The 27,633-nt window shown below is 42.6% G+C and overlaps 1 protein-coding gene across 1 annotated transcript in view; it reads right to left on the bottom strand.

Moving 5' to 3' along the window:
• Positions 1–4,621: 4,621 nt before the first annotated feature.
• The window catches only part of SETBP1 (SET binding protein 1), a 335,683-nt gene continuing 312,671 nt past the window's right edge, over positions 4,622–27,633 (bottom strand). The window contains exon 5 of the mRNA XM_021686205.2: positions 4,622–5,244. Within this exon, the coding sequence (XP_021541880.2) occupies positions 4,622–5,244 (623 nt within the window). The remainder of the gene's footprint in view (positions 5,245–27,633) is intronic.

Here is a 27,633-nt window from a genome sequence, read left to right on the forward strand (position 1 = left end):
GATGTATCTACGCCTCAAATAACAGCAAGTCCGTGTTCATTTTAAATGTACAAAAATGCTTTATGAATAAAAACTGTTACAAAAAGAACATTTCAAACAATGTACAATTTTCTTGCCTCTATATTCAATAAAATACAAATACATTTTTTGTTCTAAAATATGTTTACATACAATCAAAGTAGAACATGCAAATTACACTTTAAAAAAGGCTTTTAAAAACCACTTATGAATACAAACTAAAAATTAGCCAGCACGACTTATAAGACAATCTTGTGCCCCATTTTTTCTTTTGAAATATATATATACATATTTAACACATCATGTGCATTTATTATTATTTAAGAAATAGATTTTTTAAAAAAGGAAGAAAAGAAAGACACCAGCCTAGGTTGGAACTGCCCTTCTGTGTTGACCGGTGGCAGCTCTTCTCAATCCTTCCCCCCCTGTAGTGTTTATTATACCTGGGGAAGTGGGCAATCGATATCCAGGAAGTTTCTTCCTTGGTTGATATGTGCTTCTAAGACTGTTCCCCAAATGACCGAGTCCCACGGGAGGGAAGACTCATCAGTGGGGCAAACTCTCCAAGAAACAAGAAGCAGAGGGAGCCTTGTATTGTGGAAAGAAACTTTAAAAAACACCAAGAAAATGCTACGGTATATTACAGTTCGAGTTTCTAGGCACTGTGATGACATTATCTGTAAGCTCTGGCATTTGGACCATTGTGATACTAGAGGGTAGTGTTGAGAATAATGTCTATATTTATCTACTTTTACATGATGAGAAGGACTGAAAATCCTGCAATGTAACACTTAAATGGCTTTTGAGGCATTTCGGCTTCTGCCACCCCATCCCTCTCCATGCTACAGTTGGCATTTAAAGGCTTTGGAAATATATGTATAGACTTTAGACAGTTCCCAGGTAAATCTTCCTAGTGGTAGGGAAAAAAATATTCTCCAAAAACTCATTATCTGAATATTGTTGGGTAATAAGCTGTAGGAGTGGGATTTTTCTACTAAAGTACTAAAACCAAATCCTTTAGGATCTGCATGTAGTACATCACCTTATACTATAATTCTGTCACCACTTGCTTATCATATTTATAGAGCCAGCAATGTGCAGAACACAAATTCCGGCTGCCACAGAACGTGGCCTCCCACTCCAGACAGCAGCCAAGTTAACATGCTAATCCTCTGTCAGCCCTTAGTCACCTACTCCGGGCTGTCAGTGGCTGTTGGGTCCCGGTCCTGCCAAGTCACAAACCAGCCCGTGACATGCTCTCCTTTCTTTTGACCTATCTTCCTTGGGTTGTAGCCGGAGCCATGCTATTAGAGGAAGTTCGACTTTTGTATCTTTCATTTGAGATGAGGGGTTGAAAAGCAAGTGGCTCCTCAACCACTTAGGAAGGTGGATCAGAGACCCATCATCACCTACAAGGTGGCTTTTACATCTCAGTTTCATCCTTTGCTCACCCCTAATCAGACTCCCTGTAAGTGGGTTCACACCTGCTTGTGGAAGGAAAGTATTCCAGAAAACAAAACAAAACAAAAAACCACCACCACCAAGAGATTTCTAATGAAATAATTTGTGGCGGTGTTTTATGGAGTCCCGTGCATCCCAAATGACATCTTCTCTAAATAAAAATGCAGCCCCAGAAGGCAGTGTTGACTGGCTAGAGTCTCCCCGGTCCGGGTCAGGATGGCTGGGGTTCTCATCCTGGGTCTGCAGCTAATGAGAGGTGAAACTAGACTGGCCCAATGTTGAGCCTGGACAGGAGATGAGAGGCTAATGGGAAGGGATTACTTAGAGAACAAGGAAATGGTTGTACCAATGAGATGAGTTAATTTAATGGAAGGTAGAAGGAAAAGGAAAATATCACGTGACATTGAAGGGGAGCTGGGCAGGGGAAAGAGGAAGCTTGGGACTTGCTTCCACCTTCCACGGGCTATTCAGCATGTCTCACCCTGGGTCCTCTGCAGTTTCCTCATCTATTCTTAGGGCCATAAGTGTGGAGGATTTGCATTTAACTCACATGACAACTGTAGAACTGAATTTACGGATAAGTTACAAGCCTGCTGTATCCCTCCAGGAATACTTTACCTCGGTCTGGAAATTCTAATGCATTCTTAAGTTATCTGAAATTTCTCTCCAACTAGAGATGTTAATGTCAATTAGGGGTTGGGTCTTTCTTTAAGAAGCTTAGAGAGTGGCAGCTCATTCCTGTCTGCAGGAAGATTTAGTCTACTCACAGTCTCGGTTGGGGAAATAGTACTACAACAGCAGAAGTAAGAGGGGCAAAAGAAAGAATGAAGGAACTGGTTTTTCAAAGTCTGACAGGAGAGAACCCCCTTTATGGTTTAATTGGAATGAAAATGGTTGCTCTTTCATAGCAATGGTGGGGTGAGCGGGGCTAATTTAAATCTTCCTCTCCAGTGACTTTAGAACCACTCAGACATGGCTTGGGAATGACAAATTGAAAGTGGCTGGTTTGATTTTGCTGTTCAACTTGTGTGAAATGCCAAAGGTCCACCTAGGTCACAAATAGAGTATCTATGATATAAGCTTTCAAGTACAGGAGAATGCATCCCTTTAAACTTACAAATTGCTAGGATTAAATGTGACTGACCTAGTGGGGAGCAAATGATGTTAAGTCCAAGGTGACAGTGCAGAATAGTGTGAGTAATTTCAATCAATTGTTGGTGCAATGACAAAGCAATGATGTTCGCAAGCATATTAACTTGGGATTTTTAAATTTACTTTCATAGATACCCCATCCCTTATTCTCCTGTGTTCCCAACAAAAATCCATCTCTCTCTAAGGAAACAGTGTTGTGTTCTGAAGTGATAATACAATTTCCAGCCAGTCCCAACTTCCTGTAAAGAAACTTAATTTGGAGGTAAACCAGATACTCTAATTCCCATTAGAAAACTGAATTCTGTCTCTCAGTGTCTCTCTTTTTATAATCTACCATGCCAGGTGTTTGATGTCTTGGGGAAGGTTAGGGGAGGAGGAAGGGAGGAAATTGAAAATACTTATTTGAAATTTCCACATCTGACTTTTAGAAAACATCTACGGCAATGGAGTAACTTCATATTCATTCTGAGTCTTCTTAACATGTTTTACTTGAGCTGTGGAAATGGGTGATAGAGATGGAATATCTGTCCACGCTAAACCGATGGCTAGAGTACAACTTGGATGAGAAATGTACAGTTGAAATTGACCATTTAAAAGACGATTTGTCACACACAGTTTGCATCCATGCAGACTGATAGATTTATAATTACATTATGTACAAAAATGTTTTAGTTTATTAAGGCAACCACAATTTGGATACTTTGTCCAAGGTGGCTTCATACAATTGGAGTGGTGATACCCTTTGAGCATTTTTTCTTTTTTTTTTTCCAGATAAGAACACTTACTCCCATTTGCTTTTAAGAAATAATCATCAAGAGATAATGGACTTATTCTATTGTCTTTTTGTTTCCTTTTTTCAACGACCTATTATGATAGTTACTTGTATGAAAATTCACATACCAAGGCATTGCTAGACATTTGTCTTTCTGGTGGGTCTGGGGTTTCAATTTTTGGTGATCTGTCAGTTATTCCATTTGCTGTGGGTTTATTAAAACCATTTTATTCTGCCTATTCTCTGCTGATATGTTTTAAGTATAAAAATAACCTGGTTGACACCCCGGCCAACATATCCTCGGCTGCTCTAAATCACTTATTAAAAAGGCTCTATCAATACTGAGTATCTGTCTCACAATGATTGGGATTCAAAGCCAAGTTCCTTGGGACAGCATGCCAAGGGTGAACATTACAACACACATAAAGTTTACGTTATTTAGGCATGTACCAAGGAAAAGAAGGCAGCAAGTAAATTAATGAAAAGGTATATGGAAGTACAATGGGCAAAAGGAAAACTAGGAACTGACTACGCTAAATCTCAGCGTGTGGTACAGAGGAGGCGTACAGAAGAATATGAATGCGTGTCTAAGGTTGCCTATCACTAGAATTCCACCTTCTGATGACGAATCCATCTGAGAAACTGTATGGTTAACGGAAAGATTCAGGTCACCTGAAGATGATGTGGGTGCCCCAAAGCCTAGCCGAGCTTGGAAAAACCAAAATAAAAGTAAAAAACCAATTAAATGGAAATGGGTTACAACAAAGCCAGTCGAGAAATCTGCAGCTTTTCTCCCCTTGGAATGTTTCCTAATTGAGGGTGCTTCCCTTTCAATTTTCCTGGCCAGCAAATGCAATGGAATCAGAGACGCACCTTGGATGCAGGAGGTCAAGTGGCTGTCAGAGAGCACCACCGGCTCTTTCTCCTCCTCCGTGGGTCTTCTGCTCGCCTGCAAAGGATCGAGCCATACTGAAATGCCGCGTGGTTTGGAACTGCTGTAAAGCACAGACAAGCTTCTTTTGACGGCGTCCCCCTGCTTTGCTTTCCCAAGAGCTACTGATGGATCCACCCCGTCATCTGGCTCGATTGTGCCTGCCCAGCTTCAGGAGAGAGGGGCATCGGTGTCCCTGCAGCGTGGGATTCCGCCCCCAGCCCGGCTCCCTGCACTCCCCAATGTGTCAGTTCCCCCGGCCCCAGGTCCAGACACCCAGACCCACCCTAGGGAAGGCCATCGCTCTCACTCCCTCGGGACTTCCTCTGCCTTTTGGCCTTCACCTCCTCTTCCTGGGGCAGGGCCTGCTGCGGGGGCGGCTGCTGCGGGGGCTGGGCGGGAGGCTGGGGTTTGTGTTTCCTCTTCCCTCCTCCTCGGGGGGTCTTGGGCAGGGGCGGGGGCGGCGGCGGCGGGGGTGGGGGCGGGGGCGGGAGGGGCGGCGGCGGCGGCGGGGGCAGGGGCGGCGCCTCCCGGGCCATGTGGATGACCGCCTCGATGGTGGCCATGATGGTGTCTTGGGTGGCCGCTGGCTCCAAGACGAGCGGGCTCAGGCTCGGCTTCTGCCCCCTCTTGCTGGGAAGGTCGATGCATTTTTCCAGCACCGGCATTTGGTCTCTGGAGTCCTCGTCGAACTGGGTGGGCTGCTTTCGGGGACGCCCTCTCCTCTTCTTGACGAAGTTGTTGCCTGTCTTTGATTGTCTCTGCAGCCGCTTGGCCTTCAGGATCTTGTTCACGTGGTCCAGGTTCTTCTTGGTGGACAGGATCTTGGTGTAGTTGCACATCTTGCGCACCTCGCACTGGATGGCCTCGATCTCCCGACGCTTGAATCGCTTCTTCAGGGAGGAGTTGGCTGTGGGAGAGGAAAGAGAAGACTGAGCACGGGAGGCAAGCTGCCCCAAACCCAGCCTCGGCAGTGACAACTGGCACTGTATTGGGCTGTGAAGATTCTGGAGAAGCAATGCTGAGGATGTGACCCGGTATCTATTCTTCCTTTCTCTTTATGAAAATGGAAAATAATAAAAATAAACACCGGTTAAATATCTTCTGTGGACACGGCATTCCTATTTATACCATTTCAATCTCCACAACAATTCTGTGAAATATTCTTGTTCCCATTTTTAAGACTTAGAAACCAAAGCTTCTACCTTGTAGGAAGCTCTACCCTGGGGGTCAAGGTCAGAATCAATGTTCCCATGACCTTTCCCTATTATAACTTTTATTTTTTATTCAGCCTTTTGACATTTGATCTGATTGAATTTAGGATTAGGCTATGCTTTCTCTTTTTGTAGATGTTGAATGAAAAAAATGGCCAAGAGTCCTTTAAAACAAGCAATCTGGATCATTCCTACGTACTATCAACCTCAAAAAAGACATACCTTAACCTCATGGGGAGTATGTATGTAGGTGAACCTATTTACTTCTAACCCTCCTCCACAGAAGGGGGGATTATTTTCTGGGACACTCTATTTGGGATGACACCATTTCTCTAATTTTTGCCCCCAACGTTCTACATGTGAAGCTGCCTGATAGTGTCCAATGACCAACTCCTTCTTAACCAGTTCATCCTCTGGACACCTCGAGGTAGATCAGCCAGGTGTTTCTGAGTAATTCGCACTCCCACTACTCGGCTGTTTGTTGTTTGCAAAGAGCTCTTTTCATATCCTGCTGGCCAGATGCACCTGTATTGCAAGAGTCAAGGAGTCCAGAAGTCCTTACTGCCACCACCACTAACCAGCCTTCAGAACCCCTTCATTTGCAAGTTCGGACACTGTGAAGTGTGAATGGCTTCAAGACGTAGCAGACCTTTCCTCCTTTAGGTCATTTTTCCTCCCTGGTGCTGTTCATGAGCAGGCACACGTGTACATCCATGGGTATGCGCGTGCGTGCTCTCATGTGCATGCACACACACACACATGGGCACTCGCACATATTCTGCTGCCCCACCTTCACACTGGCCCCTCCCTTTTTATGAACTCAAGAAGTGTGTCCTCACTTAGTTTTTTGCTGGCTGTGATACACCCTAAATGCTCAACCCCAGAGACACCCATGGAGAAGATGCTGACCCTACCAAACATTATGAGACCGACAGGAAATGTGTTACGGTTTGCTGTGTTATTCCATGTTTTTTCAGCCAGTAGAGAGGCGGAATACATATCTTAAGGGAAATGAGGAACAAAAATGCTGAAAACATGGATACCACTCTCACTTATTCTGGGGCACTCCCACTTTATTCCTTTCCCTGCTTTACCCCCTTTCTCTCTCATGCCGTGCCTGACACAGAGCTCCAGGAGGGGATTATTTGAAGTTATTTATGCCACTGGCTTTATGGAGTGGGAAGCTCTCAGTTCCACAGGACAGGTCAAAATGTTACTGCTTTTGGCCCAAGGTCATTGTAAGACTTACTGAGCAATGAATAACTACTGAACAATCTTTAAAATAAGTTATAAAGATCAAAATAGAACAAAGGCAGAGTGAGCTCCTGAGTACAAAAATAAAATGTTTGTAGTTAGTGTTGTGAAAGAAAAAGGTTGCTCCATTGTAAGTTCTCAGATGCGGGGATCAATTTTTGTCCATCTTTTTGTCCCTCACAGAGCATGGCATGGTGCCTTGCCCATGGATGGCATTTAAAAATTGTTTTTGGACTGATGAATCACACTAATCATTGCTGCCTTAGAATCACAGTCTTCTCTAAAAGAGATCTAGTTTGGAATTTAAAGCAACCACTGCAAATAGAGTGACAGGAAGAGCTAGCAAGCCTCCATGTCCCAGCCGGGCAATTTACCTTGTCCACACAGTTGGTGTGTAAATGAGAAGGAGTCAGAGGTACTCCACAAAACCTGGGGCATTCTTCCAAATACAGATGGCATTTGCATTTTACCTTTTCATTAGCTTATATCATCTTTGGGGGGAGAAAATGCTATGTAATATATAATATAGCATACAGGTAAAAAGTAAAACATTTTTAGGCAATTAGCTGGCAATATTTGACCGAGTGAACCTTGACTGGAAAACTCTATGAGCTGCAGGTCACTGGGGATAAATACAAGCATTGGCTTGTCTCTCGCCGGGTTTTCTTTTTAGCATGAAGTGCCAAAAAACAAACAAAAAAAGGAACCCAGTAGATAATACCATATTCAGTCATTTGTTATATGCTGCATAATATTTTATTAAGCCTTTCCATTGGAAAGTGATTATGAAATAAGTTGATTCTGAGTAGTGTAAACGTACCAAACAGTACTAAAAATATCATTAGCAACTCCTTTGCACCCACCATTCACATTGAACAAATGTTAACTTTCCACAATATATACATTATTTTTTTAAGGAAAGAAAATATTATAGATTCAGCTAAGTCAGTGCTCCTTTCTCCCTTCTCTTCCCTCCCCTTCCCTCTCCGTCCCTCCCCTCCCCCATCCCTCCCCTCCCTTCCTGTCTCCTCCCCTCCCCTCCCCTTCTCACGCTCGTATTATACTTTTACTGCATATGCATGAACCCGTATTAGGAAAAATGACCAGGCTGAAACCACCAATGCTGGTGATGCTGTAAGGAAGTGAGGAACTTTGCACACGGTTGGTGGGAATGAAACTCCTATCCTCATATTGGAGAGCAGCTGGGCAGTGAGCACTAGCAATGAAGATGGGAGTGCTCAATGCCCCAGAGATTGTGTCCAGGCTGCCTCCTTTACCCATTTATAGCAGGAGGCCGAAAACCTATAAGGATGTTCCTTGAAGCTCAGAAGACTGAAAACAATCTAAATGTTAAAGGGATAATCAATCAGTTGTGATACATTCAAACAACAGAATATTATACATCTGTCAAAAGAAAAAAGCTACACATAATGTATCAATGTGGTTAAATCTAAAAAAAATGTTGGATAACAAAAGTGAATAAAAGTACTTGTAAATATAGTATTTATAACATTTTAAAAACACACAGATCCCTTGAATTTTTATTTCATTTTCAACATCCAGGTGTGGAGGTTTAAAGTAACTACAATGCTTTAGTAGAAAGGCAGGCAAGGGGGTGTAACTGTACATTAAAAGAGACTTGAGAGAAAAAGGACCATATTTTGCTGCCAGTTTAAACAAACTGTCAGATCATATTTCATGAATTCATGGAAATCTGAATAGTGTCTGGGCATTTCATGATATTATTTAACTACTGTTTATTTTCTTAGGTGTTTGGCAATTGCATTATGATCATTTTTTAAAGTACCCATCTTTTAGAAATATTTGCTAAAATAGTTATAGATGAAGTCACGTGGTATCATCTGGGCTCGGCTTTGGAACAACAAGGAAGGGAGGAGGTAAGTAGAAGTATTGACGAAGTAAGATTGACTCTGAATTGATATTGTTGAGCGTGAGTGATGGGTACACAGAGGTTTATTATGCTAGTCTGCCTTTGGTTTATACTCGGTAATTCCATAATATATGGTTAAAAACCTATACATGGTAAGTGCCAATAAAATGTCTTTCTTAGAATCTTAGGACTATAGAGTGCTGGGTCTCTATTTCACCTAAATCATTTTTGAAGGATAAGAAATGTCCTCGGTGAAAGCGCACACATCATCTCCCTAGAAAATTCCTGCTGGTAGCTCCCCTCCTGCCTTAATGGGATGGGAGAAGGAATGAGTGCTCTGGGTTTTATGCTGTGATCAGGGCCCAGTCTCCATTGATGCCATCAGGTGTGAAGACTTATTATCCCTCTTTCTTTTTTGACATTATAAACTTTGGAGGAGGTGGTTCACAGCTCCTGGACATTGCGAATATTATTTTGTCCTTGTATGTATAATCCAAATACTTCAGTTCAGGATTGTTCCCACTGCGTATGAACCACAGCAGGGCGCAGGGCAGCAAGCAGGACTCTGTGGGGGCAGCTGGAAAGCAATCCGAACAAGGACAAACCCCTTAACCCCTTCTTCATCTATTACATTGGACAGTTAGACTAGATGCTCTCAAAATTCCCTTCTAGATTTAAAGATTGCTGCCATTCTTTCCTATTCTCATTATCAATTGCCTTCCCAAATGTGAGGTGGCTTTCTACAACATTTATTCCCTCTAATGATTTTGAAATCCTAGTGGTGTTGGGGTGGGGGGCCTTTGGACTTGGCAGGGTTTGATATTCACAAATCTTTCTCCTTATTGCTTATGACTTCATTGTCCCTCTAAATGTTTTCAGATTTTTCTCTCTTCAAATTGTTTCATTATTAGACAGTAATTTCTGAGCTCTTGCAGCAATGATTGATTCCATATTTGCTCTCCTCCTTATAATGGATCCATATCTTGCCTGTTCTTTGTTAGTTTAAAAAAAATAATTATGAGTGGCCAAGGCAAAATGAAAATTCATGTCTTCATAACTCTGCAAAGCAAATCATCTTCTAGACCTTTCTCTGTCTCTAAAATTGTCATGCAAATGGTTGACTTGGTTTTGGGCCCAGATCTAGCTTTTCTATCTTTCTGCTCCCATTATCAGAGGATTGGCTCATCAGCATTTGTTGATTTTGTCACATCTTTTGTGCTAATCAAAGACTGGACTTAGCCCTGCGTGTTGCACTCTGACTTTGCAGATGGAGGACAGGGACTGTGAGCAAGATAAAGGCTAACAAGGCTTCGTTACATAGAAAGTTGCCCCCAAATAGGTGCTAGTGGTTTGTCCATGTGCAAGACACACCCTAATTTAAACAAAGTTTTGGGTGCATCAGAAAGGGAAGTAAATTCATCTCTGGATTCATTAGGATGTTTCTTGCTGTTTAAATATCCCTCCGGGGAGGTGGAGTAATACTGGGGACTGTTGAGCTGCCTGAAGTGGCCTTCCCGGGTGGAAAGGGCTGGAACACCACCTCCCTCAGTGAAGGCAGAGAGCTGCGGTGGGAACTGCACTGGATGGTGATTCACATTAAGATCCTTCCAAGGCCAAAGCCTCGTCTTTTCTTTGCACTCCTAGGGTCCCCAGTACAAGCTCATTCCCACAGTAGTACACGAGCTGGTATACACTACGTGGTCAGCAAATACAAGCTCAAGGGAATTCACTTGTTTAATGTTCTCCCATGAAATCGTGCCTTTTGGAGGAACTTCATACTTAACTCAGTAATGATCTCTTGTTTTCCTAATGCTGCCTTTTATTTTTTAATGGGATGTATGAAGCAACTTGCCTTGGCATGCACACGTTCTTCCTTTTTCCTTAGAATTTAAATTAACCTTAGACAATCCTGGCCTTAAAGGCCCTTTTTAAAAAAGATGGCAAGTTGCTTCTGCTGCCGAGGCCTCTGCAAGGCGGGGCACATCTGAGTTGCTGTCCATCATCAGCACAAATGCTATAGTATTGCTTCCCAATTTCAAAGCCGTAATTTAGAATTAAGGGTTAGCAGATGTGGGAGATTTGTCACAATAGAAAGGTGCTTTCATTCTGTTTTTAAAGGCATCTTAATAGAGTTTGGGGTTTCTCTGGAAACCTGACTAGCTTGTTTGAAGCACAGTCCCTGCTTGATTCTCCCAGGACAGTTTCCTAATAAACTTAGGGGTTTATTGTGAAGGAACTTCCTGTCTGGGCCGCAATGGCTTGGGGGACCCTGGTTTGGTTGTGCTCTTCACATTCTCCCCGTGACCAGCGATGGGTGGCGGCAAAGTGGGCCTTTTGGCTGATGGAGAAATGAAGTGTGGGGTGTGCATTTTACATGGGGAGCTCTGAAGAGGCAAGGGCCACCAGGGTGCCTCCCCTAGATTTTCTGGGAGGCGTTACCAGCACGAGGGATCCAGGCACTTGCGTCCCACTTGCCTGCGCCACCCTGCCCACCCTGCTCACGCCCCCTGTGCCTCTCCAGCTCTGATCACCTCTTCCCTGAGCCCCTTCCTTAGTGCGGTGCGCGTTCTCCCTGGAGGAGACTCTCCACCCGACCACAAGAAAAACATATGAATAGTGTCTATTTATATTACTTCTATTTTATCTAAAAAATAAGAACTAAGTTAAGCGTCCTAATGCTTAATATTTGGAGCAACTGTGATGGCCTTATGAGAACTGTACATCAGATGATGTGTCACCTGTCACAGTTGGACAGGGGGGACCCAGGAGAAGAAGGAGAGGCCACATTCATTTAAAGGGTTGACAGGCATCCCGTGAGTTCATGACTTCTGGGGCGTTGTCATGTCCTACATTCAAAATGCTACAATAGGTCGGCCCTCCTGGTTCATTTTAGAAAATCAAGGTCTTCGAAAAGAAAAAAGAAATACTTTGAAATAAGATCAGGAATATCCATGAAATAAGTTATATGCCATGCAGAGTTTTACCGGTTTCCCTTAGCAAACTGTATAAGAAATACCATTTTCAGAGATGAAGTTTGGCAATTTCTTGTATAAAAAGACAAGGGTTCTAAATGTCCTCACCTTTTCTGTGCTGTCAATGGGCTGTCAGTAAAAAACACAAACAAAAACTTAATGTCTCGTTAGGGTAAAATGGGCAAGAATTTAACTGCTTTTAGGAAGAAACTCAATACTTGAGACACAGCATTTTTGAGAACTGAAATGTTTCCACTGTTTGGCAATTTTGTTGCTGAGACGATATATTGTAACCTATAAAATCCCTTAAATCTGCAAATTAAGAAATCTCATAAACAGAGTTAACTTTCAAATGAAGAGTTTCAGAGATTTGAACTCGTTAAAAAATGCAGTGCCTTTTGATATGCAAGACCATCTGATTGTTAAAGAAGTTGGTTAGCCAAATTTCAACAACAACCTTTGCTTAATTGATGGGTGGGATTGAAAAAAAAATAGTATTTTGATTTAAGCAAAATGATGCACTTTCTCTTTTTGGACGTATGTTTATGTGAAATAGCCTTTTAACCTACAACATCTACTAACAAATACTGAAACAAACAGAATTTGGAATCAGAGCTACAAATTGCTTTATCACACGTCTTATAAAAAAAACAAAACCCAAGCTTTTCAAAAAGACGTATTCAAACTCATTCAATCGGCCCTCCTGAAACATTATTAGAAATATTAAAATGAGTGTAAAATTTTGATGACAGTGAAAATATTTTTGTTTCAATACAAAATGAAATGAAATTTAAAATCATTTTAACAATATGATTTCAGATGTATCTCAACCTTTTAAAGTTTGTATTTTAAAAGATGAGTGCAAACGTTTTGAATATGTATTTACATGGGGTAACTGTTCAAAATTATGTTACTGACATCACCACGTGATCAAAAACCGGGGCTGCTTTGAGGTTGTCCTTTCTCTTTCTAAACTCCTGAAGCGTTTGTTCACTGTGTATTTCATTCTCGAAGATCTTCACTTTCTAGGAGTGCGCGGCGTACGAAGCCTTCATGCTTCTTGAAGACAGACACTGTGTGCTCTTCTTCATCCCCTCCTAACAAAGAGCGCAGGGCCTTTCTCACAGTACATGCCTGCTTAAGATTTCTTGCCGGGTTATTTCACATCATAAGCTCCTGGAGACCAAAGCCTGGATATCATTAATCTTTATATTCCCTAGAGCCGCTTTAATTGAATCGCATGTAATTCCGAGGCAGTCGGAAGAGTGTCCTCTCCACGGAGAGCCGTCTACAATGGGGCTGGAGGCAGACCTCCTTTCTTCGGTTAGGCAGTCCTGAGGTCCTGCTGCCCAGGTTTTCAGAATCCTTGACTTCTCTGACCACAGGGGAATAATGCCAGTCATCTCAGGAGCTGAGTTTGGGGGAAACCACTTGTGGCTTTGGACAGATAAAGGCGGTGGTAACTTGTCTCCAGAGAGAACCGGCTCTGAGCAAGAACACACAGCTAGGTTGCTCTGAGAGCCTCCAGGGGAGGTAACCGGGACTCCAGGGGGTGCTGAGAGGGTTGGCGGCGGGGAGAGAGCTCAGAGATCAGGGCACCAGCAGCAGACGCCACTGTCTCTAAGGCGCACTGGGCATATTCATTAGTAGGCATTGCCCTGGAGGGGTCCACAAAGGCGTCTTTCAGAGCTGGGAGTCTTTCTGGGGGTGATGCTTATTAGGGCCACCTTGGCTTCCTGGGCTGTTGGCGCGGAGAGGATTGTGAGTAGTGGCACTCCGAAACAGGCATATGAGGGCCACGGAGGCCTCCTCTGTTCCTTTCAATTAACTTTGGCTTTTGTCTGTTGCCTGTGGCTCAAGCCCCAGCAGACTGACTAGACAAGTTGAGAGGCTGGAGAGAAATGCAGTTAACGCCAAAAAGTTTGACGCTACATCTGCTGAGTCTCACAGCATGCCAGGTGGTCACACGGCGGGGGTGGTCGCACCCTCTCAAAGGGCTCTTTATATTTCTTTTTTCTTTCCTCTCAAACGTGGCATAACTGTATCCTTAACCATAAATACCATCCCTTATATAATACACCAATTATTGTAGCTGTGTGTTCGTACTTGATTGTGAGAGATTTTTCTCTCTTAAATTTTGAAAAAAAAAAAAGAAAGAAAGAAAAGAAAAACAGGGAAGAACAAAGAAGAATGCACCAAACATGATCTTAGGAAAATGTTCACATTTTTAATATTTAGGCTCAGCTAAAATAAATCCTGTTGACCATGCTGGCACTTGAAGAATCCCATCAAATGGTAGGTAATCCATGCTTTATTTTCTTCCTGGTTTTAATAATTGCATTTGTTTACTTAAATACTCAGGCTGGTTATTTATGACCTGATAGAAAACATATTGCCTAGGACATTATGAGAATAAGGTTCTAGTCTAGACTTTCCACCCCTCAGTTCTGTGCTTCCAGACAAATATCTTGACTTCTTGGCAGGACCCTTACTAAATAAATACAATTCTGTTAAACAAACAAAAAAAACCAAACAAACAAATAAAAAAAGTCAAACACCTCCAAGTCTTCTCTGTTCCAGGTAAAACCCCTCACTTTCTTCATCTGTGTTTCATATGAAATGAATTCTAGACTATATTCCATTTTGATCATGTTCCTCTGGAGATTTTAGCATCTGCTAAATCTCATCTTAAATTTTGGTGCCTGGAATTGAACTGATTTTCCAAGTATGAAATAATTATGCAGAAAGATTGGGTTGATTAATTTCTGTGATCAAGGCACTATACTTCTGTTAATGAGAGCTACATAAAAAATAAATAAATAAAACCTTCGAAGTCCCCCCCCCACCCCCCGCCCCAGCAACATTACACTGTTGGCTCATATTAAATAGAAGCTCAATTAACTCCCTTAGATGCTTTCATATAAACTGCTACCAAACCTGGCCATTGCTATGTGGAATTGGTTCTTGAGCTTAAATACAAACTTTCTTTTTAAATCTGCAAAGTCTAATTTTATTGGTTTTAGTCCAGTGTTCTAGTCTGTTACGAAAGTTTTGAATCTTAATTTTGTTTTCTCAAAGACTGCCCAGATTTGTAGAATTTCCAGAGGGTTTGAATACCCTCAGAGTTAACAACTGTCCCTTTAACTCCTTCTGGGCATGATTCAAGTGACTCAAAATGCATGCTATTATTTTTCTCTTTATTGAGGTTTTCCAAGAAAAAAGATGGCAATGTACACAACAAAATATCCCTGTATTCTTCATAAAAACAACAAGAATTGTCTGCCCATTGCTTGAGACTTTTACATATTTTTGTGTCTGTCTGGTTAGCAGATGATGGATGTGCCACAGAAACAAGGACTTTGCATTGCCTACAGGTGTGTGCCCGACTCTATTATTTCTGTCAGAGAGGATATTGCATCTGATGTTGGATGGGGGGGGGGGGGGAATGTCTTACATTTGTCTTTTATCCAGAGGCAATTCTCCTGCCCTAGTGAGAAAAGGAAAGACAAGGAAAGGGAAAAAAAACAAAACAAAACAACAACAACAAAACAAAACAATACTCGGTATGCGTCTAGTGCTTTCCAATTTCTGCTGGAATTCAGCTTAATGAGGACTCTCATTTCAATATTAATCTTTTTGGTCCCCTCTACATTGCTTGTATCTCTCTGGCAGCATTTCATATAGTCTGTCCTGTGTTAAGATTGTGGGATTAATCTGCATTTCTCTCTCCTTTCAAACTGTGTTTTCGTAAGGAACAAGGACCGTGCCTTATCCATTCTTATTCATTCTTGGAAGAAGCACTGACTGAGCCCACTCCGTGCCAGGCTCTGTGCTAGACACTCAGTTCCGTGCCTCCCTCCCCCATGTGACCAGCACACAGCTCAGCTGACTTACTTGAATTGAAATCAATCTACATGACTTGACCTAAACCAACACTTACTGTCTATTTTGTAAAGGCTGTGTGTGAAATATGAAAGGATTTATTGAAGGGGATCCAAATCACTGTAAATTAAATTAGATCTTCACATATTTCAGCTGTTCCCTACTCTCCTCAGAGCACCATTAACTGTTTGGAGTATCTAAGCTATGACCAAAACCACGGGAGTACTGTGAAATACAGACTGATATCCAAACCACTCCATAGGTGAAGTGGAGATTCAATGCCAAAAATAAGTTTGGAATTTACTAAGTGCCTTTAAGAAAAGCAGCTTGAACATTTAAGCCCACAGATTGGTTAAAATTATGGGGCCTCTGGAAAAGGGAGGCATGTACATATTATATAATACTTATCTAACATCAAAAAAAATGGGAGTGAGAGACAAAGAGGAACAGAGAGAGAGATAGACAGGAACAGAGAGGGTGAATGGTCTTTTCACTGCTGAACATTTGGATCAGAATTACGTGGTATATTGTGGGGGAGTGGTCATATGTTTTCTTGGCAAATATCTATACGTATATTCAAGTTCCGAGCGCTATACCAATAGTTTTTTTTTTTTACGTTTTCCCATTACCTTTTTTTCCCCCCCAAATACAAGCTTGGACAGACTCAAGGCAGCAAATACTTCTTCCTCAGTTTAAGATTTGACAATTTAAGAGGAAAAAGCTCATTCATCATCTTTCCCTTTTAGATACCATAAATTATTGGCTCATATACCATGTGGCTTGGATTCTAGGAAAAGTCAGTGTAAACAAACCCAAGTTACAATGCGTGGAGTAAGAGAGTGAGTCATAAACAAAACATAGACATATGCTCTCATATAAATAAGGGCCTGGATCATCAGCTTCCCAAAGTCTGCTTCCCATTAATTACACAACAAAATGAACTTTCCATATGTAAAGCCCAAATCACTTAACTCTGGCATCACGCATGAGACAAAGACCAGGACTGTGACTATTTAGGCACTAACAAACCTGGATTTCAAAATAAAGGAAAGTCCTCTCAAAATACCTCCGGGTATTGGAGGGCAGGAAAACCCCTTGGAAGAGTGTTTTTGAGCATTGAAACTATACCCAGCCACCCAGGAACTCTGCATGAGGCTGGCCTCCATCCCCTGCTGAACTGAAAGGTAATATGAGGCTTACTCTCTTTTGTTCTGAGCTCTGTCATCTTTATGGGGCAAGCCGTGGGTCCAGGCCACACAGGGTGTTCAGACATCGCTGGGATCAATGAACAGCTGAAATTCCCTCATTAGTACCTTCTCTCTGTCTTTTGAAACTGCTCATTGGTAGAAGAAATGCATGTTTCCTCATTATTGCATGAAGGCTATCTGGTCTCCCTTAGTTTAACGATGGATCAAAGACACACGCAAAAATTGCTGGGGAAGAGGATTCAACAGGTGGACATTCTGAGAGGCGGAGGCAGCTGAGATCCCTCCTTGTGTTCCTTTCCAAAAGCAGACCTCGTAAAACAAACTAACAGAGTGAATTACAAAGGACATTTAAACAACAGATGTCACATTTTAGGAGTCCTGGGTGGGGGTGGGGAGGTGAGAACAAGGGCTTTCATTCTTTGCTAGGGGCGGGGTGTGCTGGGTTTTTGATCATTCATTTACTCGACATTTACTTTGATAACATCTACTTTGTATCACACCGTGGACTCTGAGGGCGAGACTACACCAGGTAGCGTCCCTGCAGCCCTATGAGACTGAGGGAAAGGGGAAGAAACGATCATTTTTGGAGCACCCACAGCGGGCTGCAGTCTTTCACGTTTCCTCAGCTAATTGTGATCACAACTGCACGAGGACATTACTACCTCTGTTGTACAGAGATGAGAATGGGAACCTCCAAGGTTGAATGGCTTCCCCCAAGGCACACATCTTAGAAGTGATGGACTTGGGATTCGAGCGAGGGCTGCCCTATTTCAAAGCCAGTTCCGTACCATATTTCCTTAAGGAAGCAAAGATGACGGGGAGCTAGAGAGAGTAAGAAAGCTTGGGTTTCCCTGTTACTTTTCTACTATTGACGGCATGAGAGTGCCAAATTTCCTCTCAATTTCACAATCTCAAAGGCCTCTTCCGACCTCCGAATTCCATAGTAAAATAACATAAGATGTTACTACCGACCACTCGTGCTACTTCTGCTAGATGGGGTGTCCCTGTACATTGTTTTGATCCTGTTACTCTGTCCAGTTCAAATGCCTTTGATGGCTCCTCCTAGGGGGCCAGGCTGCCAGGATAATGAGTGAAGTTGGTCAGGACCCTGAAGGAAGATGGGGGGGACGGAGAAGAATGAGGAACAAAAGAGAATATGGCCCATTTAATGGGGTGGATGTTATTCTGTATCAGTCAATTGTTGCCAGGTAGGAATCCGAGCCCAGAGTCATCAGGTAGTCTGAGTTTCAAAAAGCCAAAACTCTTGATTATTAGGTAAGTCTTCTGATGTTGACAAATTAATTTTTTTAAGAATGTATAACCCCCTGTCAAAGTACAACTGCAGATAGCTATTGACTCATGGTTGCTGTTCTGCCATCATTGCCTCTCACAAGGGTCACTGTGCCTCATTCTAGAATTTGAGGGACTCCATAATCTGACACCAAACCTCTCTTGCATCCTCACTGCTCATCATCTCCACATATACTCCTACCTCAGAGATGCTGTAAATCTGCCCCATCTGCTTGTCTGCTTATTTAATTCAATCCATCCCCAGAAAGCTCTTTCAGCTCTTCTCTTCCCGGATCATTTTACCATGTCCCTCGAGCTCCCTAGTACCATTTGGTTGGAAATTAATAACTTGTCAATTGCTCAATTATATCTCTGTTAGCATCTGAGATTGTTCTTCAATTTATTCACTTGTTACTATTATTTGGTCATCTCATGTTTTGGAGTCAGGCCTTTCCAAATAGCATGAAAGTACCCCAGGGCAGGGGCTGATCTTATACTTGTAGGTATCAGAGTGGCAGGTATGTAAAAATTATTTGACAATTGTAACAAAGCCTTATAGAAGTTCCAGTAAGATGAACTTGATATAGCATTTAATACCCTCACTGGTAGGGGTGGGGGGGCTTTGACTGTGCTCTGAGATAGGAGTATTTGGAGCAGGGAGTGAGGATAAAACTTCCAAAGATAGTTAATGGATGTTATGATCTGAGTCATAACATGACTAAATTATGACTTAACATGATTAAATCATGACACAGCATGACTTCATTCTTGACATGAGAGGGGCCATGACACAGTGATATATTGTTTTGAATATGTGATTGGTGTTTTCGTCTGCTATTTCTTTCTCACCGCTGCCTAAAAGGCAGAAATTACTTTTTCTTTTTCAGTGATGGGGAAACTGAGACTCAGAAGTCTCAGGAAGACTCAGCGACTTACCTACAGGAATGATTAAGTCCTGCAAGGCTATGCCATAACCCTGACCCTTGAATTCCTAATCCATTTTCCACTATATATCTGTGTGGTGGCCAGAAAGAGTCCAGATTTCCTAATTCCCTGCAGGTAAGATTTGTACTCCAGTTCAGCTGTCTGGGCTCAATTTCTTCATCACCGTCTGCCATGAAGAGGTTGGCAGAGGGCCCTTCGAGGCTGGTCTAACCCAATCTTGTCGGGTCGACTCCAGTTTAAGCAACAAGAGAAGGAGATGCCCTGGGAGGATGCAGTGGGATTATTTCAGTGGCTCCCAGAGGTAGAATGTCTGTTTGTCTCTCTGTCACGTCTGTCTCATAATCCTTACTCTGCTTTCCCTCACTGCCTCCTTTCTTCCTATCCCTCTCTCTCTGTCTCTTTGTTGTAGACTGACTACAGCCTGCCTGGGCCACTAAAGATCATTCTTAATGACAGTCATTACACAGTTCTTCCACGTTGCCTGAGGCCATTTCCACAGCAATGAGCAGGAAAAACCTTGCCTCCTTTCTCAACAGCTGGGCACACTATGCCAACTTCATTGGAACCAAGAAGTTTTTCAAAAACTCTCCATTAATTACAGGAAACCCAAAGCACGGTCTCCCCCTTCTCATGAACACAGTTGCTTTCAGTGGCCACTAAATTATCTCACCACCATTAAACCAACAATCTAATTAGACCTGTGGAAACGGAAAGAGCCAGAGAATGAGGCAGGCACAGCACTTTCATCTCAAAACTGATCATAAAATATTTGTGCCCTTTCGTTCCTGGCCACATAAAATCTCCCCCTTGAAGAAGTTTCTTTTCATTCTCTCCGATTTATAAAGAGGAGCTTGAATATTTGATATAAAATGAGTATCTTAATAGAAATCACTTCACATAGGGGAGGTTTTCTTTGCCGCATTTCGCCGAGCGTGGAGTCCTCATTACAGTAATCGCACCTGACTCCCCCTGCGTGTGACGTCTCATAGCCAAACCTCCCACTGGGCTTCGGTGGAGGTGGGAATGACACCATCACCGGGAAGAAGAGAAAATGTATTATTATCATTACTTTATTTTTAAGAGGGTCTGACTGTGGCAAGAGGTGGTTGGGAGCATAATCTGTACGAAGCATACAGAGAAGATAAATTGAGTTAAATTCCTCACAGACACAGCACTTTTCAAACCTGCTATTATACCTTCTGTTTTTCCTAAAATCTCACCTCTGGAGGAAAAAAAAAGTTAAATCAAGTCCAGACATGTTTATTGAGAGTATTTGCTACGCACCCAGCACCGTGCAAGGTTCTTGACACCCAAATATGATTACAGGTTGCTTAATAGCCTGGCTTTTGCTTCTCTTATTTTCATCCCTTAGAACACAAGGTTCTGGGAATTTATGAGAGACCCGATACTCATCAAAGGGGACAAAACCGAAACAGGAAATATGATTGCTGCTCTTGGGAAACCAGTACTCTGGTCACAATGCAAGACACTTATATATAAAGTAATTAAATTACAGCCTAGCTTTCATTGAGTGGCTCATCCCCCAAACACCATAAAAGAGCTGAGTGAGGGGACATGCGGGGTACAGGCTCCTCTTCTCTGAAGAAGCACATACTCTCGTACTGAACAGGCTGTGCCATATAGGCTGACACTTCACCTTGAAAATAATCTCCCCCCGAGAATATCCCAGTGGATTAGCCAGGAACTGGTCGGCATCACTGAACACAAGACTCTGGAGGCCCCAGAGGTCCCTTTCAGTAGCTGCTTCTGCTGAACATTCTTAGGGTGGTTTGCTGTTTCTGGTACTGATACGGAAAATAAAGGCAAATCACTGCCTCTCGACTCAAATGAATATAACGCTAAAGTATGTGTTTTCATGCACCAGACGGTTTTACGCAGCAAACAGTTGTTGTTTAGTTCATTTTGTCTAATATTCAATGATTATCTATTGTTTGCCCACCTGGGCGCCAGGTACTGGGGGTTTTAAGGTTGAATAAGATCCGACAATAGGGGAGGGGACGGTCCATTGCGGGACACAGGCATGAGCACAGACACCGTATTAAATGTAGGGATCAGTCACCAATGGACTTCTAACAGGGAGCCCTGGAGGACAGAGCATGAGGCATCCAACTTGGCCATGGGGTGGTTCTCCAAGTGGCTATGAGGGAAGGCTTCTTAGAGTTGAAGGCACCCTGCTGAGTCTTGAAGGATGATCATGAATTAGCCATCTATGTGGCTTGAAGGGTGGATGAGGAACATTCCAGCATGGAAGTCTGATGATGGCATCAATAATAGCAAACGCAGCAGTGGCTACAACAGTGCTCATTTGCTAACCTCTTGCTATGTGCCAGGCATTCTGCTAAGATTTTCACAAGGACTATCTCATTTAGTCCTCGCCATGATTCTCTACCCTAGGTAATATGCTTTCCCCCATTTTATAGATGTGAGCACTGAGGACTGAGATCAGCCAGCTCTCAGTGTGGACTATCTGAAGCAAGGACACCTGCGTTCAAGTAGACCAGTGCATGGTCCGTGTGTGGGGTGAAGAAGAATGGGCCAAAACTTAGAAACGAGGCCAATAGAAGGTTGCGTGTCTTTTCGGATTCCCAGAGTCATCGTTTTACAGGGCTGCCCCAGGATTCATTATCTAGGGAAATGTACCTTTGCTGGATTTGCTACCCACTACTGATTACGGGCCCAGACTCTGCCAGGTAATATGTTAACTTGAAGATTTTTGCTCCGAAAATATGCAAATGATTTCTGACTGGTAGAAAAGATAAGCCCAGAGGTTATGATTTTATTGCCCATTAGGACATTAACTGAGCAATCTCGCTTGATGTTCTTTCTCCAATGCTTACATTCCTATAACGTCCTGCCCCTCTAATTCTTCTTTGGATCAGCTTTATCCTTGTTAAAGAGTTGAATGAATTTTTGACATGAGTTTTTAGGTTTTTTTTTTTTTTTTTAATTATACTCTGACAGTGGAATTCCAAAGGAGTCTGGTGCTGGTTAACATTTCCAAGGAGATGTGGCTGGAGCAGAAGGCAGGGGCTAGATTCTGGAGTGTTTGGTGCTTCTCTGGGATGTTTATAGCTGTGGCCATGGGGACAGCTCAGCTGTCCACTAATGAAATCAGAAAAGAGCTTATTTCCTCCTTTTGGGGCAAAAAGAAAAAGAATTTTTGGAGGTTTTACAGAAGGCCTTTGCTGTGATGGGATCTTCAGGGAAGCACAGAAGCTTCCAACCCTACTGAGTCTCTTCATGGCCCAGAGCCAAGGGGAGGGGGGCTTTTCATAAGCCCCACATTCAGGAGAGCTCTCTAGGCAAACAGTCATTCTGTGTTGCTTCCACTTGGGTCCATAGGCAGCACTTTTCAGGCAAGCTGAATAATTCATTTTTAAAATAAAGCTTTAGGGGCGCCTGGGTGGCTCAGTCGGTTAAGCGTCTGCCTTCAGCTCAGGTCACGATCCTGGAGTCCTGGGATCAAGCCCTGCATCGGGCTTCCTGCTCAGCAGAGAGCCTGCTTCTCCCCCTGCCCCTCACCCCGCTCGTGCTCTCTCTCTCTCTCTCTCACATAAATAAATAAAATCTTTAAAAATGAAATAAAATAAAGCTTTATTTTCCCTAGGACTTTTCTGGAAGTTTTCTACCGTATATTTTAAGTGATTAATCTGGCCTTGCAGGAATTTATTTTATAATTTGAAGACTTCTTCAATTTGTATATTTATAGCCCTTGGATGTTCCAAATCCTACTAACTTGTACATTTATTTGCTCTATTTCAGTTTAAAAGACAAGACTTTTGGCTGAATTGATATGCTATTTTGGTTAGGAGCATCAGATGATGATTTCACATAGGCACAAAGAAAATAAAATAAATAATTTTACAATTCTCATTGAAAAAGAATTCATTGCTTCTTGCATCTGAATATGATTTCATTATTCCGGGCCCCTCTCCATGGATGGAAGTTGGTTAGTCGAAAAATCAGGCATGCTAGAATATGGGGGCCAGGAGCAATTTTCATGATTATTTTGCTCCAGCTACTAGGATACTGGATTTCCTTCTAAATCCATTAAAATTAAGAATGTATTCTTTTATTTGTGAAGGTAATTTTTCAAGTTTAAGGTTTTGCATCTTGATTACAGGTATATGTCCGTTCCAATGGTGCTGATAGTTTGGTTAATTATTAAATGGTTTGCCTAAGACCAGTCTCTGCCTTCAGAAGCAAAATGTCTAAGCATTTAATATACTTGTGAAATTTGTTTTTTTGTCCTTTATTTTGTCCTTTATTTTATTATCACTATTATTTTTTAAGTTTTTATTTAAATTCCAGTTAGTTAACATACAGTGTAATAAGAGTTTCAGGTGTACAATTTAGTGATTCAACACTTGCATACGACACCCGGTGCTCATCACAGCAGGTGCCCTCCTTCATCCCCCTCACCTATTTTACCCCTCCTTCTACCCAGTATTTCCACTTACTCATAGGCTCTGGTAGTTTTAAACAAGGCCGATCATACAGGTTTAGAGAATAATGGCTTAGCCTTCGAACGAAACAGAAACTATGAGCTGTGCCCACCAGCCTCCCGCTGTTCTCTCTACTGGGCCACACCCTGAGCAGTTGAGATTTGATCAGTGATAGCAACCCTGATACATGTTTTTTTCTCCTTGGATTTAAGATGAAAGGATATTGAGGGTGTGTGTGTGTGTGTGTGTGTGTGTGTGTGTGTTCCAACTAGACTTTCAGGTGCAGGACTGTAGAGATTCTGTTTTCTTGGCGTTTTACTGAATTCCTACAGAATTTTTAATCTATTTACTAATGTAGTCTCATCTGAAATACAAAGGTGGGGGGACGTTTCGGTAGTGAAATCATAAATTCTCTCCACATTGCATGACCTTCCTGAGAAGTTAGGTCAATATGTAGGAGAGCAGAAAAACTAGCCTGACTTATTCAGGTATGGATTATCTGATATGGTTATTAAATCATGACTGGGACAGCACAATAGAAGTTATTTCAAATTATGCATCACTTTGAACAAACTTTATTGAAGCCTTTACTGCATTAGCCCTAATTACTCACAAGGATGATGCAGTGCTCCCTTGAATCAGACCCTGCACTGTGGCCAGGGACTGTGGCTGATCGATAGCGATTGAGCAGTTTGGTCACGAAGGCTGACCTGCTTGAGCCCCAGTGGCAGACACGGCCATCCCTCCCTCCCAGTAGCTCACAAACTGACATGTTCTCCGCCTGGCCTCCCTCTCCTGCAGCTCGTCTTCTGCCTCTTCCTTCAAATCAATAACTTTATAATCAGCATGCTTCCCAGACTCCGAGAAGCTAAAAAATTGCCTTAAACAAAACACACACACACACACACACACACACACACACAACCACCCATCCATCCATCCATCCACCCCCACCCCACACACACTTGAGCTAGAAAAGACATGTTTTTAAACCTCTGACCCACATCCATTTCTCCCATGTTATAATGTTTATAAAATAAGGTGGGCAATTTTTTTTTTTAAACCTAAGATCACCTGTTTGAAAAAATACTGTTAGGGCTCTAGACTGATGAATCATTTGGCAAGTATTTACCAACAGCCTACCACATGTCCGTCAAATGTTTTCCATTTGATTGTTAACGTCCAAGATGGAGCATGTTTTTCTCCAATGTCTACCACCGTGTCTAGCGCTGTATAATCACATAGCTATGGTCTCACCACGATCCACTTCACCCAGTGATTATTTATTGAGCATCTACTACGTGTCAGGGCCGCACTAGATATGTTAGCATTCATTACTTTAAAAGGAAAAGAATTTCTAATTAATTGAATTCCTTCAGTATATTTTGTATCTCAATACATGATTTCTTAAATTACTTTTGCTTTTGAAGACACTTAGTTTTACTCTCTTTTCCTTTCCCCCTACCCCCACTCTGCACTTGTCTGGGTCTTCAAAACCGCTCTGTAAAAATGATGACCTACTGGAAACAGGCTAGAGGTACTTCTAAATTACCTTGCTTATAGTGAAAGATGAAAAACGGACCCCAAAGAAAACAAAAATGAAGTGAACTGTCTCAGCAGAAATATATATGACTCATGCACAAGCACACAACTGAAAGAAATCAAACCAAGATACTATTTATTAACTTTCTACTGTGTGCTTGCCTGTGGTTAATGCATCAAATGATGAGTTTCACTCACTATTTCCTAAAAGAAGTAGGAGTCTATAATTAGGGAGAAAGAAATCTGCCTTTGCTAATGTTGGGCTTCTGACAGAGGGAGAATCCACTGGAAACCAGGCAATAAATCAAGAAGTTTGGTTTCCAATCCAATTGCATGACCTCAGGCAGATCTCTGAATCTTGGAAGCAATCACGTGTGCATTGCGTGTGAAACAGGGTGTTGGACATGAGCCCAGGCTGTGTGACCCTAACTCTCTCAGGTTTGTGGGAAGCCATTTATCTGTGGGGAGCGGAATCTCAGGAAGGTCTGGTCTCCAGCACCTGGGGAGATCTCTGGCTTGTTTTCTCCCCAAAGTTCTGCTTAGCAGCCTGAGACCCGGAAATGGACCAAATCTGTGCAATTCTCCTGAGGGTCTCATTTTAGCACTGCCAAAAATAAACAGCCCATTCCTGCATCCTGAAACAGGAGAGCTTTGGCTCAGCTCTGATTACCAGAGAGGCAGGTTTAAAAGTTTAATACCCACCTGTTTCTATGCCTGTTTAGCATATTTGTAAATGACTGAGTGCAAATAGAGGAGGCGAGCCCTTGAAAGCATGGAGTCCCAAGAATGCATTCTCTTACTCTGAATGGAAAGAACCAAGAGGGGAGGAAAATGGGGGGGACCACCTGTCTTTTGCCTCTGGGAAATATCTGGGCTTGGCAAGCAAAGGCATAAATATACAAGCTAATTTCTAAATCCATAAAGGGAGGTCTCCAGAGCTTAACCAAGAAGGTTGCATAAGTAATTATCGGGGTGGATAGTGCAGACTCCAAACCAAATCATTCACTCCAGCCAATTCACTCCAGCCAAGTGATCGCTTCTCAGAGTTCCAGGCTTGGCACCAGCTCCTCATCCAGGACTATGTCCACATCGCTCCCTCTGCCTGGACGCTCTCCTGCAAAGGTGCTCCCATTTGTCAAGTCTCAGAGTAGTTTCTTCCTCACTCATCTACGACTTTCCCTCTGACCTCTTCCTGTTCTCACTGTAGGCATCATTTACCTGGCATTTCCACCAAGAACTTTCACTTCACACCTAGCATGTGAACAGTGGGTAGATTCATGATCCTGTTTGAGAGACTATCCCATTTCTCCTAAGCAAGATTTCCCAAATGGCTGAGAAGAATGGCACTTCCAAGAGATGTTAAGAGCTATTGCAAGAAAAATGGGTTCTGTGGTCAGATAAGATTGTAAAGTTCTGAGTCTGTCCTCCCTGGAGCATCACAGTGCAGACACTGGTCAATTAAAGGCTCTGAAAAGCCCTATGGAAAGGAAGCAGGTATAAAGCAGCATTCCCTAGACTCACTTAACTATGAAAATATCTGTTATCACAAGACACCTACTAATATTTTGCAGAACTCAATTTGGGAAATGTCACTCCAAATATTTCCTTGTTATTTCAATCGGGCACATTTTCTAATTACCGGTAATTTCCATGAAGGAGGTAGGGATGATGACAAGTTGAGTTCTTTGCTCAAAGCATCCTGCTCACTGAGAAGATGAGTTTAGAGTGAATATCAGTAATGAGCCTCTTCCTGGGCTTCTAATCATAATAGGCATTTCTAAATACTATAATACGCTGAACAGTTACCAGCGCAGTAAGTCCACGCTGTGCCCTCATTCTGCATGCCACGAAGAGAGCAAGAACCTAAACCACGAATTCCACCTCTGAGGTATGTACAATAGAAGTGAATAGAAGACAGTTCTTCTGTAGTCTCTGAGTAGGTAGCAAACACATGGTAGACACTGGGTGCTGCGTGCATTCGGTGGGGAGGCTGGGCCTTCAAGGTCTGTGGGATGTAGACAGGAGTTGAGGAAGGCTGTCCTCAAAGAACAGCATTAAGCCAAGCCCAAGGTCTGCTTTCTTGGCAGGAGGGATAAACATGGCAAAGTGGGGGTTGGTGCAGGCACTGGTGGGAGATTATGTGGGGAGCAGAAGAAGGCAGAGCATCTGGGATGTCTAAAGGAGTTTATATTTTATCAACTGCCAGTGAGGGATCTGGTGACTACTGAGGAATTCCTGACATCATGGGGTAGAATGAATCAAGGCCTCTGAGAAACTCTGATCACTGTCTCCCACCCCCAGTGAGCAAGGGAGCTAGCTAATCAAATCCAGTGGCCGAGAGCAAGGGTACTGGACCTATGTTGGCATCCTGACTGTCCACAGGTTCTTGAGGTGAGTTTCTTGACTCCTGGCTTCCTCTTGTGAACTGCGGACATAGGTATTTACTTCACAGACCTCTTTTATGCGTCACGTGAGATTAACACAGATAAGGCCCTGATGCAGAGATTAATAATTACTAAGGCTTGATAAAAAGCCATTAATACGGTTATCATTCAGTTCCTACTCATGGGCCTTTGCCCCCAGGTCCTGAGCTGATCTTGAAAACTCAGTGTGGAAACACGCTTGGTGTCTATGG

Source organism: Neomonachus schauinslandi, chromosome 14, assembly GCF_002201575.2.
Source record: "Neomonachus schauinslandi chromosome 14, ASM220157v2, whole genome shotgun sequence".
NCBI lineage: Eukaryota > Metazoa > Chordata > Mammalia > Carnivora > Phocidae > Neomonachus > Neomonachus schauinslandi.